Source organism: Eublepharis macularius, chromosome 2 (assembly GCF_028583425.1).
Source record: "Eublepharis macularius isolate TG4126 chromosome 2, MPM_Emac_v1.0, whole genome shotgun sequence".
Taxonomy (NCBI): Eukaryota; Metazoa; Chordata; class Lepidosauria; order Squamata; family Eublepharidae; genus Eublepharis; species Eublepharis macularius.
The window spans coordinates 414,555-430,400 of record NC_072791.1 but is presented as its reverse complement, the minus strand read 5'-3'; the positions used below and the strand labels follow the sequence as shown (position 1 = coordinate 430,400).

At 49.4% G+C, this 15,846-nt stretch overlaps 1 protein-coding gene across 4 annotated transcripts in view; it reads left to right on the top strand.

The window, feature by feature from the left end:
* LOC129324899 (patatin-like phospholipase domain-containing protein 6) overlaps positions 1 to 15,846 on the top strand; it is a 74,564-nt gene that overhangs the window by 23,210 nt on the left and 35,508 nt on the right. For all 4 annotated transcript variants that reach the window (XM_054972345.1, XM_054972343.1, XM_054972344.1 and 1 more), the window contains exons 17-25: positions 3,078 to 3,283; positions 4,088 to 4,219; positions 4,549 to 4,672; positions 5,517 to 5,630; positions 5,897 to 5,972; positions 6,325 to 6,465; positions 10,820 to 10,883; positions 11,712 to 11,880; positions 14,058 to 14,240. In XM_054972345.1, the coding sequence (XP_054828320.1) occupies positions 3,078 to 3,283; positions 4,088 to 4,219; positions 4,549 to 4,672; positions 5,517 to 5,630; positions 5,897 to 5,972; positions 6,325 to 6,465; positions 10,820 to 10,883; positions 11,712 to 11,880; positions 14,058 to 14,240 (1,209 nt within the window). The remainder of the gene's footprint in view (positions 1 to 3,077; positions 3,284 to 4,087; positions 4,220 to 4,548; positions 4,673 to 5,516; positions 5,631 to 5,896; positions 5,973 to 6,324; positions 6,466 to 10,819; positions 10,884 to 11,711; positions 11,881 to 14,057; positions 14,241 to 15,846) is intronic.

Below are 15,846 nucleotides of genomic sequence, written 5' to 3'. Positions count from 1 at the left end.
GTTTATTTAATGTAACATCTTGTTGAGGCTTGAGGTGAATTACATAGCTGTAAGAACAATGCAATATAGGCCAGAGGTATACATACAACGGCCAGCGTAGTAAAACTAGATTACATAATTAAAGAACAATGAAATAAAATAGTACAATAAATCCCATTAAATGGCTTGCACAAATGGGGAACAGTGCCCCAATAAACTGGATTTCACAATGAGAGAAAACTTCCCTCAGTTACAGTCATTGGAACCACCAAGTATTATGACCCAACTTTTCGTAATGAAGTTTGGTGGCACAGAGAGAAAACGCTGGTGTTGCTTGCATTATTTTCAGATTGTGTATATAGAAGATGAGGTTTAGCTTTCCTGTTGCTTAGACCAAGCAAGGGGCTTGAAAAGGGTTCAGAAGCTCCAACTGCTGCTGCATGGGGCCACCCTGATGCTGGCCGGAGTGGGTCGTAGGGACCGTGCCACTCCCATCTTTGCTCACCTTCATCGGCTCTCGGTTTATTTCTGGGTCTGATTTGAGCTGCTGGTGTTGGACTTGAAAACCATATATGGTTGGAGCCAGCATCCCTTAAGGGGCCACCTATTCCCATACAAACCCACCTGACTGCTGCAGTCATCTTCCGAGGCCCTGCTTTTAGTTTTGCCCTGTTCTGAGGTTAGATGGGTGGCAGCCTAAGAGAGGGTCTTGACAGCGGTGGCACCCAAAGGACGGGACTTCCTTCCCAGGGAGAGACGTTGGCCTTCTCCTATCACTGTCTCCTGCCAGTTTATTTCAGTCGGGATTCCCTCAGTGCCACTTCCTTATTGGCTGTTTCTGTATGTTTAGTTTTGGTCTTAACTGATGTTTTTATATTTTTATAAAATATAGTTTTATAATGTTCTTTTATTGTTAGCTGCCTTTGTGGCACTTCTTAAGCAGAAAAGTGGCATATAAACTTTGTAAATAAATGAATAAAATAACCTTATTATTAATTTTCCTGCCTTTCTCTCCCTCTCGTGACATTTTTGATTTTAGAAAAATATAGCTTTCTGGATTGTTTTTGTTTCTAGTAAATCTCTTGGTTTCATGTTAACCCATTGGTCCTGGTCCCTTGGGGCATCAGGAGACACCCTGTTCCATCCTTTGTGTGATGACCCTTCACAACTTGAAGAAAGCTCTCCTACCGCTCTTAGTCGCCTCCTCTCCAGGCTTAAACATATCCGACTCCTTCAACATTTCCTCACAGGCCTTGGTCTCCAGACCCCTCGCTGTCTTTGTAGCCCTTTGGACATGTTCCATCTTGTCAACATCCTTCTTAAACTGTGGTGCCCCAAACAGAACACAGCACTCTGAGTGAGATGTAAGCAGAGCAGAGTGAAGTGGTACCATCACTTCACACCCTCTGGACACTATCCAAGGTAGCCTTTGCCGTCCAGCTGCTGCATCCCACGGCTAACTCCTGGCCCGTGTGTGGTCTGCTGAGACCCCAGGCCCTTTTCACGTGCACTCCTGGCCCGTGTGTGGTCTGCTGAGACCCCAGGCCCCTTTCACGTGCACTCCTGGCCCGTGTGTGGTCTGCTGAGACCCCAGGCCCTTTTCACGTGCACTCCTGGCCCGTGTGTGGTCTGCTGAGACCCCAGGCCCCTTTCACGTGCACTCCTGGCCCGTGTGTGGTCTGCTGAGACCCCAGGCCCTTTTCACGTGCACTCCTGACCCGTGTGTGGTCTGCTGAGACCCCAGGCCCTTTTCACGTGTACTACTGTCAAGTCTCCCCCACCCTATAATTATGCATTTTATTTTTTTCTACCTACATTCAGACCTTTACATTTATCTCTCTTGAAATGCATTTTGTTCGTGTGAGCCCCGTTTTGCTGCCTGTCAAGATCATCCTGAATCTACTCCTCCCAGTCTAGTATCGTCTGCAGATTTAATGAGCTCCCCTTCTGTTCCTTCGTCCGAGGCATATTATATAAGGATGCTGAGCAGCACAGGGCCGAGGGCAGATCCCTGAGGCACTCCACTTCTCACTATTGGGAAAAGCTCAGTTTAGATTGTTTAGTTTAGAAAAGAGATGCTGGAACCAGAGGGGGCATCCGAGGAAGTTGGTGAGCGGCCGATTCAGGGCGGACGAAAGGAAATGCTTCTCCGTGCAACGGATGAGGGAACGGTGGAATATCCCTTGCCGGTGGGAGTCGTGATGGCCCTGAGCACGGATAGCCTCAGAAGGGGACTGGGCAGCTCCGCAGAGGAGCAGGTCCGTCGGCAGCTGTTGGCCTTGGTGACTCGAGAGACCCTCCCTAGAGAGAGACCTCTGTGGACGAGCGGTAGGGGGCAGTCTCGGGAAGAGACCCTCGGCCTCTGTGTCCTGTCGGTTGGTTCTCCGGGACAGCTGGTTCGGCCACCGTGTGAAACGGGGTGTTGGACTGGATGCCCCCCCCCCCCACTGGTCTGACCCAGCAGGGCTCTTCTTGCGTTCTTCAGAGGGAAAAGGTTTTGCTAACGGAATAAATAGCCATTTTTGTTGCAGCGGTTTTTGCTCTGGCAGCAGGAAGTCTGCAACAAGCCTGTGAGGATAGGCATTTGCAGTGCTTTTTTGGGCTATCTATGGTTTTTTAAATTTAGAAGTTGCTAAAGTTTCCAGTGATGTTTCCACGACTGTTGTATGAGTTCCACGCCCCCAAGGGAGGCATCCTTTGCTTGCCTCCTGCATACCCCTCACAGTGCCGCCCCTGCCCCTGCGTGTCCTGGAGCCTCTTCCCTGTTGATTCTGTGACTCAGGGGGTTAACTTAGAAGATTGTGAGAGGGAGGCCAGGAAGGGATGAGCCGGTGCTGGGCTCTTTGGGCCCTTTCTTAGGTGCTCGAGGAAATGCTGATCACCACTTCGGGGTCAGGAAGGAATTTTCCTCCAGGCCAGATTCGCCAGGGATCCTGGAGGTTTTTTGTCCTCCTCTGGGCACAGAGCAGGAGTCACTGGGGGGAAAGGGGGTGGCTGTGAATGGTGTGGGAGGCTGGACTGGGTGGCCTTTGGGTCCCTTCCCGCTCTCCATGCATCCAGCCTCTCCCTGCTTCCTTCCATGCTGGCTCTCCTGGCAGGATGTCAGCCTGCACTTTGTGCTGTGGGGGTGCCTGCACGTGTACCAGAGGATGATTGACAAGGCTGAAGACGTGTGCCTCTTCCTGACTCAGCCTGGGGAGATGGTGGGCCAGCTGGCTGTGCTCACTGGAGAGCCCCTGATCTTCACCATCAAGGCCAACCGCGACTGCACTTTCCTCAAGATCTCCAAGTCTGACTTCTACGAGTGAGTCACAGGCATGCCCTTGCCATAGCGCGCCCTTGTCCTGTCCCGTCTCCGCCACCTGTTGTTAGCAGCGGCTGGGGTCCTGACCTCCTGTTTCCACGCCACTGCCCTCCACTGCAGAGGTAGTGCTCCACTGTGGGGCATGATTCTGTCAGGAGCAGGACGTGCTTAGCACAGGAAGGACGTGAACGTGCCCTGCCACAGAGTCCAGCGGCACGGTAGAAATAAAGGAAGGGCAAGAGAGTTCCCCGAGTGCTGGCTAAAGCCTCCGGTTCTCCTCTCCCAGGCCTGCCTTCCTGTGCTCCTCTGCCTTGCCACCCAAGGCAAGAAGAGCGCAGAGAAAAGGCCAGCTCCTCAAAGGGATCTCTCTGCACTGCCTACCTCCTACTTAATGCAGCGTGGCAGGCACCCAAAATCCAGACCCTTCACGTCTCAGTCACGCAGCCTGATCTCTCTAAAAGACAAGGATTTGACTGGGGTGGGTACAACTTTTGCAACCACATATGCAACCGTTCACACGTAGATTTCCCCATGTCACAGCTCTGGGTGTGTTTCTGGTTTCCAGCTACTGCCCCCAAAGTAGCGTCCCAATTGGACCTTCCTCTGAGACGAGCAGCTGGTGCTAGTCCTGCCAGCGCAGCCGGGTCGGGCCTTTCCAGCGCCTCCCTCAGAGGTCCTGCCTTGGCCTGCTTTGAAACTGAACCTGCAGGCGCCTGAATCGGCCCCTTCTGCACGCTGCCCCTGAACTGGCAGCCTTGCTGGCAGCCTCTGCTGCTAACTGACTTTCAACTCTGGCTCTCCCAGGATTATGCGTGAGCAACCCAGCGTGGTATTGAGTGTCGCCCACACAGTCGCAGCCCGCATGTCTCCCTTTGTGCGCCAGATGGACTTTGCTATCGACTGGATGGCTGTGGAAGCCGGACGGGCCCTTTACAGGTGAGAGAGGCGGGCTTTCAGCCCATTTTTCATCTCTCACACAGATTCCCTTTTTCCTGAGCAAAGGGAGGGGCTTTGAGCTTGTCCTGCACATGGGAATTCTTCCTGAGGCTTCAGTTCAGTGACTTCCATTGGGATTGGAGTAGGGAGCCAGAGGCGGAAGGGGGGAGCCTTTTCCTAAGAGGCCCCAGTGAGCTGGCGATCTTCTCGTGCACGCATTGTGTCCTGCCATGACCCTTCTGTCCAAAGAAGGTGGCGGAGGGGGCCTGGCACCGGCTGACAGCACAGTGGGTGCTGAAAGGTTTTCCCTCCTCTGTCCCTTTTCCCAGGCAAGGTGACAAGTCAGACTGCACCTACATTGTCCTCAATGGGCGCCTGCGCTCCGTGATCCAGAAAGGCAGCGGCAAAAAGGAGCTGGTCGGGGAATATGGGCGTGGGGACCTCATTGGAGTGGTGAGTGCTGGCAAGGGAAACGGGCGAATGTCGAGAGCTGCTTGCCTTGTCTTGCCTTGGGGTTGTTGTTGTTTTTTGCTTCATTTATAGTCCCACTTTTCTCACTGAGACTCAAAGTGGATCTTTTTGTAAACACTTTTGCACCCACCTGTTCTCTCCCACCAACGCCTGTAACTCTGTTGGCAGCCTGCGGGGTTTGCTCGCTGTCACTGAGCTGCACTTGTGCTGATTCTCATGATCTGCTGGGCAGTAATGAGAAGGTCTGTGGTTTAGTTAAATAGCCTGAGTAAAGATAAATATTTTGGCCTGGTGCATAAAGGAAAGTAAAATATGTGCTAGGCAAGCCTCGAGGGGTAGGACATTCCCAAGGCGAGGTGTCCCCACCCCAAAAACTCTTGTGTCTGCTGGACGCTCACGTGACATCTGCAGATGGGGGCACAGAGAGCAGAGCTTGCGCAGAGCGCCCCCGAGCCGCTGGCAGCCGGCACGTCCTTTCTTTTGGGCTTAGATCCTGGACAGGAGGAGGGCATTTCTTAAGAAACAGAATAGGGCTGCAGTTCCTGTCCTTGTATTTATTATCACACTGTCGCTATGGCATTCTCTCCTCTTTTGGTACTCCAGTGTTGTCGCTCAGTCATATATTGTACTGTTCTTCCAGTGTTATTTTTAATTGTGTGATCCGTCTTGAGTTTCAGCAGGAAAGGCAGACTAGAGATGAAACACATTTTCAAAACGTGCTGTGTTCGCCGGGGCCTTCACCCCTGAGGAGCAGCTCAGCCTTTCCCTGCTCGGCGCCCTGAGATCGGGGCTGCCTGTTGTAACCTGCCGCTTACTGTGCTTTCAGGTGGAAGCCCTGACCCGCCAAGCCCGAGCCACCACGGTCCATGCCGTGCGGGACACAGAGTTGGCCAAGCTCCCTGAAGGGACCCTCAACAACATCAAACGGCGTTATCCTCAGGTGAGCGGAATTCAGGAATTCTGTGCTTTGCTTTGGGGGAGGGGCTGCTCCGGGGCAGAAGCCGCATGAATGGACACGCCTTCTTCTTCTTCTTCTTCTTAACATACAGATGAATAGAGCGAAAGGGGAAGTGCAGGACGCACGAGAGCGTGCCAAGAGCTGGCAGTCGCTCTTGTGCTTTCTTCTTGACTAGGCTAAACGGACTGCAGATTCTGGACATTTCCTTTGTGTCCCTTGCCTTTAAAACCTGCTTGTTCTTTGCCCAGGTTGTGACCCGCCTGATCCATATACTGAGCCAGAAGATCCTGGGGAATTTGCAGCAGCTGCGTGGCCCTTTCCGAGGTGGGCAGGTGGCCCTTGAGGCGTGCGTCGCCCTCCTGCCTTGTGATGCGGAATCTCTCTCCTGCACAGTGTCCCGGTGGGGGGGTTGAGGGGCTGCGTTGCCCTCCTGCCTCGTGATGCGGAATCTCTCTCCTGCACAGTGTCCCGGTGGGGGGGGGGGTTTGAGGGGCTGCGTCGCCCTCCTGCCTCGTGATGCGGAATCTCTCTCCTGCACGGTGTCCCGGTGGGGGGGGGGTTTGAGGGGCTGCCGTGCTCTGCCGTGCAGCCTCCTGTTCTCAGGCATTGTCACGTCCAGGCCGCCTGCTTGAAGGTCTTTGACTTGGGTGGTGATCGCTCTGCATGTCTCTTGCAGGCTCTGGTCTGAGTGTGGCCTCCAGCTCGGAGCTGACCAACCCCGCCAGCAACCTGTCCACCGTGGCTGTCCTCCCAGTGTGTGATGACGTGCCCATGGCAGCCTTCACCTTGGAGCTCAAACATGCCTTGAATGCCATTGGTGAGCTCTGCTGCTGCCTCCTCCTCCTCCTCCTCCCCCTCCTTTTGCAAGTATGTGTATGAAAACAATTTAATTTAAATGGTTAAAAATATCTGCTGTTCATTCAATTGATGACATTCTGTTAAAAAGAGAAAAGAAAAATAACATTAAAAGAGAACAAGAAAAAAGTGCATTGTCACAAAATTTAATAATTAGAACAATTTAAAAATGCAAGAAAAACGACATTGAATACTAAATAGAAGAATGAATGCAACACTAAAACTCCTCCTGTTGCTCTGTTAAGTACAAAAAGGCACAGACTAAGGGTAGTTCAGATTCACTATATACTAACAACATAGAATCATAAATGGTTTAGATCACAGAGCAAAGCCGAAGTCCGAGGGCACCTTAAAGACTAACAGCATTTCTTCCAGCGTGAGCTTTCCGGAGTCAGAGATCACTTCTTGAGAGGCAGAGGAAAGAAAGAAAATTGTGTCCCTCACACTTATCCAGAAAATTACAGAAGGGGAGGGGGAGAAGGCGGGAGTTGAGCAAAAGGAGGCCTCGTTTCATGAACCAGGTGTGATTCTCTTGGCCAGGGACTGGAACTGCTTGGTGGGCCATCCCTGATGAAGACAGAGGTCAGAGATTCTGGCCCCTAGGCAGTGAAGATTAACAAAAGTGTAGTAAAGCCGGGTAAATAAACTAATTAAGAAAGAAGCAACGCATTAACTGCCATCTGTGAAAGGTTATGGAATGCTAACGGCAGTGTAATAAAGTTCTTAAAAGGTGGGGGCTGTTGGGGTGTTAGAATGATGCCGGGATGACGATTCAGCATTTTCGTGCATATTCCCTTTGAAGGTTTTTTTTAAAAGTAGGAACAGTAACTTTCAAATCTACAACCGATTTCTGAACATTGTAATTTCTTATGTTAGATTTATGTTCATTGATTCTCCTGTTAGAATGATACCTGTATTTAAAAATCTTGATTTTATTCATTTAAAAATGTAATGTCCTTAAGCAAATGGTAGTTTGGCCAACAGTTGGTCAGGGAAGATGGTCGTGGTCTGTGGCCCTTCTCTCCTGCCCACAATCCGGGAAATTACAGGCCAGTCAGTCTAATGTCAATACCAGGTAAGTTGGTGGAAACTGTTATTAAAGAGAGAATTAGTAGGCACATTGATGAACAAAAGCTATTGAGGAAGACTCAGCATGGGTTCTGTAAGGGAAGATCTTGTCTCACGAACCTGTTAGAGTTCTTTGAGGGAGTGAACAAACCTGTGGACAAGGGGGAACCAGTAGATGTTGTCTACCTGGACTTGCAGAAAGCTTCTGATAAAGTTCCTCATTAAAGGCTGCTAAGTAAGCTCAATAGTCATGGGGTAAAAGGACAAGTCCTCTTGTGGATCAAAAACTGGCTAATGTATAAGAAACAGAGAGTGAGTGTAAATAATAATAATAACAACATAATAACATTCGATTTATATACTGCCCTTCAGGACAACTTAATGCCCAGTCAAAGTATGTCATTATTATCCCCACAACAAAACACCCTGTGAGGTGGGTGGGGCTGAGAGAGCTCTGAGAGAGCTGTGAATGGCCCAAGGTCACCCAGCCGGCTTCAAGTGGAGGAGGGGGGAATGAAACCCGCCTCTCCAGATGAGAGTCCCGCTCTCTTAACCACTGCACCAAACTGGGCAATATTCACAATGGAATGTGGTAAGCAGTGGGGTACCACAGGGCTCAGTATTGGGTTTGGTGTTTTTTAACTTGTTCATTAATGATTTGGAGTTGTGACTAGAGATGGGCACGAACAGCAATATGAACCAAAAAAAGCCATGAACAGCCCAATCTGCTGTTCGCGAACAAGCTGTTCATGAGGCCCTATTCTAAATGAACAAGTGGTCGTTTCGTTGCTGTTCGTCAAGCCAGACAGTCTGGCACCTGCAATCAATTCCCTTGGCAACTTAGGCAGGGATTGTCTGAATTCTGTCTGAACTCCTGCTGTTGCCCTGGAAACCCTGATCTAAGCCCAATTTAGCTTGATAGGCTGGTCTTCCTTTCAAGTGTGGAGCTCCAAATTTGTTACAACAAGGGAGCAAAGAGCAGGGGGGAGGGGGGCTCCCAGCTCTAGCTTAGTTTGCAGACAGTGGAGAGGGAAAGACAGTTGCTGTTGACATTTTGATAGAGAGAGTGCATTGGAGCTTGAATTTTCTTTGTGTGTGGGATAGGGATCTACCTCTTCAAGTTCCAAGGCTGCTGCCAGGCTCTGGGCCAAGCTATTATTTATTATTGGTACCTTTCCTGCTGCCTGCTCAGGTAAGGTTTCTGGGAGTGGTGAGGTAGGGATCTACCCCTTCAAGTTCCAGGGCTGCTGCCAGGCTCTGGGGCCAAGCTATTATTTATTATTGGTACCTTTCCTGGTGCCTGCTCAGGTCAGGTTTTGGGGAGTGGTGCAGTAGGGATCTTGACTTGGATGATAGCTGGAGGAGAGCCCTCTGGCCCCCACGAACAGCCCACCATGAACACGTTCGTGATCAGGGCCATGTTCGTGGTTGTTCGTGAGTCCCTGTTTGTGGATGGCAACGAACAACGAACATCATGTTCGTACTTTTTTTTCTGTTTGTGCCCATCTCTAGTTGGGAGTAAGATGTGAAGTGGCTAAGTTTGCGGATGACACTAAATTGTTCATGGTGGTGAGAACAAGGGTGTCAGGATATGGATGACAGGATATGGCAGACAGATCTCTGGATCATTACAGCAAGACACGGGTCCTTGGTTAAATGACTTTTATTCAGAAATCAGATCTTTTCCATATGCACAGGTCCATAGTTTTACTTAGAAGCAAGGATGCATCTGAGCAGTACAACTTCTTTGAAAGGAATAAAGGCTTGAGGAAAGTACAGGTCTCAATACTCAAACATCCCTCTCCCTTCTAACCCACAAGTTGGAGCGGGAAGAAGTCTGGGAAACTTTTCTGGAGTTTATACATTAGCTAGACAAGATATAGAGAACTGTAACATTTCAGACATTACAAGGTCATTTTAGTGAGCTTCAAAGAAAGAGATTACCCACAGCTTTCCCAGCTGTGAGAGGGAGAAACGAAAGTGATGCGTACAGTCTTTGTACTATGAAAGCAAACAGTGATGTACATCGCAGTTGCAATATGGAATCAGACAGTAACACAGTATTAGCATTTATCATCCCCTAGAAATATGACATGGATGTAGGGGCTACAGACATGACACAGGGAGGATTGTGAGGCACTCCAAAGGGATCTGTCGAGGCTGGGCGAGTCGGTGTCAATGTGGCAAATGAGGTTCAACGTGGCCAAGTGCAAAGTAATGCACATTGGGGCCAAAAATCCCAAATATAAATACACAATGATGGGGTCCAAACTGGCAGAGACTGACCAAGAGAGAGATCTTGGAGTCGTGGCAGATAACTCATTGAAAATGTCGATACAGCGTGCGACGGCAATAAAAAAGGCCCATGCTATGCTGGGGATTATTAGGAAGGGAATTGAAAACAAATCGGCTAGTATCGTAATGCCCCTGTATAAATCAATGGTACTGCCTCATTTGGAATACAGTGTATAATTCTGGTCACCACACCTCAAAAAAGATATGATAGCAGTGGAAAAAGTGCAGAAAAGGGCAACTAGAATGGTTAAAGGGATGGAACACTTCCCCTATGAAGAAAGGTTAAAGAATTTGGGGCTCTTTAGCTTGGAGAAAGGACGACTGAGGGGTGACATGATAAAGGTTTACAAGATTATGCATGGGATAGAGAAGGTAGAGAAAGAAGTATTTTTCTCCCTTTCTCGCAATACAAGAACTCGTGGGCACTCAATGAAATTGCTGAGCAGTTGGGTTAGAACGGATGAAAGGAAGTACATCTTCACCCAAAGAATGATTAACACATGGAATTCACTGCCACAGGAGGTGGTGGCAGCTTCAAGAGGGGATTGGATAAACATATGGAGCAGAGGTCCATCGGTGGCTATTAGCCACAAGGTATAGAGGGAACTCTCTGTCTAGGGCAGGGACGCTGTAGTATTCTTGGTGTTTGGGGGGGGCAATCAGTGGGAGGGCTTCTAGTGTCTCTTCCCCACTGGCAGACCTCCTGAGGACACCTGTATTTTTGGCCACTGTGTGACACAGAGTGTTGGACTGGATGGGCCATTGGCCTGATCCAACATGGCTTCTCTTATGTTCTGATGTTCACTTCTAGCCCTAACCCTCATCAGCATCTGCCAGGAAATAAAATGGGGAGGAGAAGAGCTCTTTCCCGGATGTGCTCCCCTGCCCTCTGCCCCCTCTTGCTCCTTGGCCCCACCTCCTTCAGCACGGCCCATTCTGCTTTGGTTTCACAGGCCCGACCCTTCTGCTCACCAGTGACATCATCCGAGCTCGGCTTGGGGCCTCCGCCCTGGACAGGTACTGTGTGAGTGGGAGAGGGAGAGTGTGTGTGACCGGGCAATGCCTGTGAGCAGAGGAGTCCCGTGGTCCGGATGTTCTCCAGATGTGTAGCCTGCTCTGTAAGGGATTTTGGCACAGGAGAAAAGCTGGAAGAGCCTTCCTGCTCCTATACCAAAGCATCTCTCTGAGCCATTTCTTACAGCACAGGCCTGTTACCTGAGTGAAAAAGCCCTTCTGTTTCAGGTACATTTTCAGATTATGGAATTTCAGGACTGTTAGAGAGTTTCCATTCCCCCCGCCCCCGCCCCCACCCCCGCCAGGCTGCAGGAATGGGGAGAGAGGGAGGGAGGGAGGGAGGAAGCATGCCTGGCCAAAAGAGCTGCTACTCCGTATCTCTGGTCCCTTTTAAAGGGCCATTATTTTCTATGGGAAGACAGCCCCCAAGGCCGCCCCAGTCTACTCCCATACAAAATAATAGCTCTTTAAAATGTAAAAGGTCCAGCAATGCCAACTAACAGCAGCTGGTTGGGTTAGGGTTGGGGCCGGCTTCCTCTCTCACTCTGCCACTCCTGTGCTGCCCTGAAACCAAAACACTGCAGAAATTCTGAAACACAGATTTTTGTTACTCCCAGAATTTCTGGAGTATTTGGGGTCATTTTGAATATATCCAACCTGAAACAGCTATTTTGGGTTTAATTTCATCTTGGGGATATCCGAACACGCACCCCTAGTGATGAGCAGGGAACAGAGGAAGAGGTTGGCTCCGCAGTCCTCCCCACTACGCCCCTGAGTGCTGGTGGACAGGGACACGAGGGGGAAACCGGCTTCCTTTTGTTCCTCCCGCAGCATCCATGAATATCGACTCTCTGGTTGGTTGGCCCAGCAAGAAGACATCCATCGCATTGTGCTGTACCAGACTGACTGCACCCTGACGCCCTGGACAGTGCGCTGCATCCGCCAGGCCGACTGCATTCTCATCGTGGGCCTGGGGGACCACGAACCTATGCTGGGGGAGGTAAAGGGGGCCTTTGGGGCAGGAAGGGGGCTGGCCTGGGGGATCCGGTGCTGGGGGGATCTCGGTCAGTGGCTTCTCTGCCCCTGTTTTGGAGGCACTTGAGTGGAGGTTGTTGCTTTTAAAGGGGTACCGTCAAGGTCCAAATTCGTTCTGATGAGCACTGGTTATTGCTGCACCCCTTCTGGTACTTGCGTTTCTGACAAGTTTGCTGTTAAGCACAAAGGGAGCTGTGCTGTATTTATCTGTTATTTATAGCCCCTCCTTCTCACTGAGACTCAAGGCAGATCACACAGTACAAATAACGCAACTGCAGAGATATCTGATAAGGAAGGCAACAGGACCAGGATTACAAAAATTAGAGACAGTGCGGAAAGAAGGGCTGTGATCAAGCAGTACATAAAATGGAATTACAAAAGTAGAAAACAGTTGCAGTAATTCACAAAAGCCAGTGCAGGAAATCAGAAAGTTAGAGGGGAAAAGTCCCAGAATTTATATTGCAGCCGCATTTCTGTTATCCAGCAACGGCTCCGCATCCCAAAATCAGCACAGAAAAAAAACCTGGTTCAGACACTGGCATGGCACCAACTGGTTAGCGGAGGTTTTTGTAATAGTCCTCTGCTTCCAATTTATAAGTCCCCTGCTACCACTAACCCACCAAACACAGTGATTATAGCGGAAAAATGGATTTATTTCTTTCATGGAATAACCCCAGACACCTTCTCCATTTCTCAGAGACGTGTAAAGACCAGTAGCATTGGAGAGCCTCGTATATCCTTCGGTACTGATTGTGTACAGAATAACTGCTATTTCTTTACAGAATAAAAGATCAAGGGTTAGGATGAAACCCTGTAAAAAATTATGCATACGCCTTGTCAGACAGACGCAGAATGACGCATTTTCCCAGAGAACATGACATCTGACAAGCTTCAATGACAAAAGAATTATATAAACAATTTGAGAAGCTGTTGTTGCCATGTGTCTGATATATTCCTTGGGAAGGAATTTATTCAGGGTTGAAATCTTTCTTACTTAATTAGAATAACCAAATCAACAAAATGTTTACACATTGCTCAGTGACCTATGTCATTCACTAGCGACATATGTAACAAGCAGGATATCTCAGAAGAAGGAATGTGACACTTAGCGCAATGCTTTCTTACTTGTTTACGGATTTCTGTGTGCTGGTAGCTTGAATGTATGCTCAGAATAAGATTTTATGAAATGAGGCCTAAACAAATTCCCTAACAAAAAACAGAGTATATACATACCATACACAGAGGATTTTTTTTTCTCTGCAGAAGTGCCTTCCTAAACTATTGTCATACCACATCCCCAGGAAGCTTATAAAAATGCCCTCCTGGACGGTTCTGTTTTACGTAGTCTGTGGAATGATAGAAATGCGGGAGCCTTTCTGATTTCCTCAGGCAGGACATTTCTTAAAGTGGGGGTCTCAACAGAGGATGCATGTGTAAAAGGCCTGGAGAGGGGGCGGCCAAGAGGGGAGGGGATAGCCCTCTCCAAGTACTTGAAGGGCTGCCATAGAGAGGGTGGCACGGAGTTGTTTTCCGTTGCCCCGGGATCAGAACCAACAGGTTGAAATGAAATCAAAAGAGTTTTTGGCTAAACATGAGGAAGAACTTCCTGACAGTGAGAGCGGTCCCTCAGTGGAACAGGCTTCCTCGGGAGGTGGTGGGCTCTCCTTCTTTGAAGGTTTTTAAGCAGAGGCTAGGTGGCCATCGGACAGCAATGCTGATTCTGTGAACCTGGGCAGATCATGAAGGGGAGGGCAGGAAAGGTTACATCAGTGTTTAGTTCTCGTGGCCCCTTCTTTCTTATTTGGAGTTTATTGTTGAAAAACAATAACAGTAATTCTGTAAGCATTTTGAAGTTGTTCCTGCTCTTTCCAGTGTAGTCTTAGAGAGAAGAGGTCCTCAGCATTGTATTCAAGCTGGCCCTAGCCCCTTCTCCGGGCGGAGGGGCACTCCCCGAGGCAACCACTGAATGCCTCAGTTGTGGGGAACTGGCAGCAAGGGTTGTCCGGGGGAAATAAGAAAGCAGAGTTTCTAGGAATTATCTCCCAAATGTGAGGCTGAGGTATCCCATGTGAAGTTTCACTGTGCAGATATGTAACAGCCGGCCTGCGTGTGACACAGGGAGTTTCCTTTCTCTCTGTTCAGCTGGAACAGATGCTGGAGAACACGGCAGTGCGCGCCCTGAAGCAACTCATCCTTCTGCATCGTGAAGATGGGCCCAGCCCTTCCCGCACCGTGGAATGGCTTAACATGCGCAGCTGGTGCTCAGGGCATCTGCACATCAGGTGTCCACGTAGAGTGTTTTCCCGGCGCAGCCCGAATAAGCTGGTACTGGTGCTCGGCCGTTCTGTCTTTCACGTATGCCTCTCCACCCCCTTCCTGCAACCCAAGTGCCTGTCCTCTGCCCCCCGCCCCTGTGCTCCCCTCCGTGCCCTTGCGTGACCAAAGGCCCCCCCTCCCCGCAGGCCTCCGTTCCCCCGTTCCCTTTCCCACGCTCCTTGCAGCCTCACTCAGCCTGACTGTGTCCCCCCACCCCTTCCCTCTGGTTTGGCTTCAGAAAAGGCTGAAGGGACATAGGTGGGGGGTGGCAGAGGAAGATGTGCAGGTTAAATGGTCCCCAGGGTAATCTTTTGATGGAAAATCCAGTGCCCTGAAACAGACCGAAGCCGAGACAGATTTCAAGGACTCCCTTTCAGGGGATTAGGGAAGGAGCCAAGATGATTTCTTCAAAGTGGGTTAGTAGGAAACAGTGTGACAAACGGAGTCCAAATGAAGTAAGCACAGAATGGGGCAGAATAGGGCAAAACATCCTAACTTTAAATGGGTACTGGCGGTTCTGTACTGGTGGGGCCTGACCAGGGAAGAGTTCTTGCATAGTGATCAGCTGTAGGAGCACGTCAGCTCAGCAGGAGAAGATCAGTTATGAGGGAAGGGATTAAACAGAACGGCTGGTATCCTAGTGCTCTGGTACAGATAAGAACATAAGAACATAAGCAAAGCCATGTTGGATCAGGCCAGTGGCCCATCCAGTCCAACATTCTGTCACACACAGTGGCTAGAAATCCAGTGCCATCTAAAGGACTGTCAGTGAGGCCAGGACACCAGAAGCCCTCCCACTGCCTTCCTTCCAGCACCAAGACAACAGAGCACCACCTCCCCACAAAGAGAATACCATCTATCTCCTGTGGCTAATAGCCACTGATGGACCTCTGCTCCATATATTTGTCCAGTCCCCTCTTGAAGCTGGCAATGCTTGTAGCTGCCACCACCTCCTGTGGCAACGAATTCCATGTGTTTATCACCCTTTGTGTAAAGTAGTATTTTCTTCTATCTGTTCTAACCCGACTGCTCAATAATTTCATAGAGTGCCCACGAGTTCTTGTATTGTGAGAAAGGGAGAAAAACACATCTTTCTCTACCTTCTCTAACCCGTGCATTATCTTGTAAACCTCTATCATGTCTCCCCTCAGTCGTCTTTTCTCCAGGCTAAAGAGCCCCAAGCGCCTCAATCTTTCCTCATAGGGAAAGTGTTCCAACCCTTTAATCATTTTAGTTGCCCTTCTCTGTACTTTTTCCAGTGCTATGATATCTTTTTTAAGGTGTGGCGACCAGAACTGTACACAGTACTCCAAATGAGGCCTCACCATCGATTTATACAGAGGCATTATGATACCGGCTGATTTGTTTTCAATCCCTTTCCTAATAACCCCTAGCATAGCATTAGCTTTTTTTATGGCAGTCGCACACTGTGCTGACGTTTTTAGTGAGTTATCTATCATGACTCCAAGATCTCTCTCTTGGTCAGTCTCCGCCAGTTCAGACCCCATCAACTTGTATTTATATTTTGGATTTTTGGTTCCAATGTGCATTACTTTGCACTTGGCTACATTGAACCTCATTTGCCACATGGATGCCCACTCTTCTAGCCTCGACA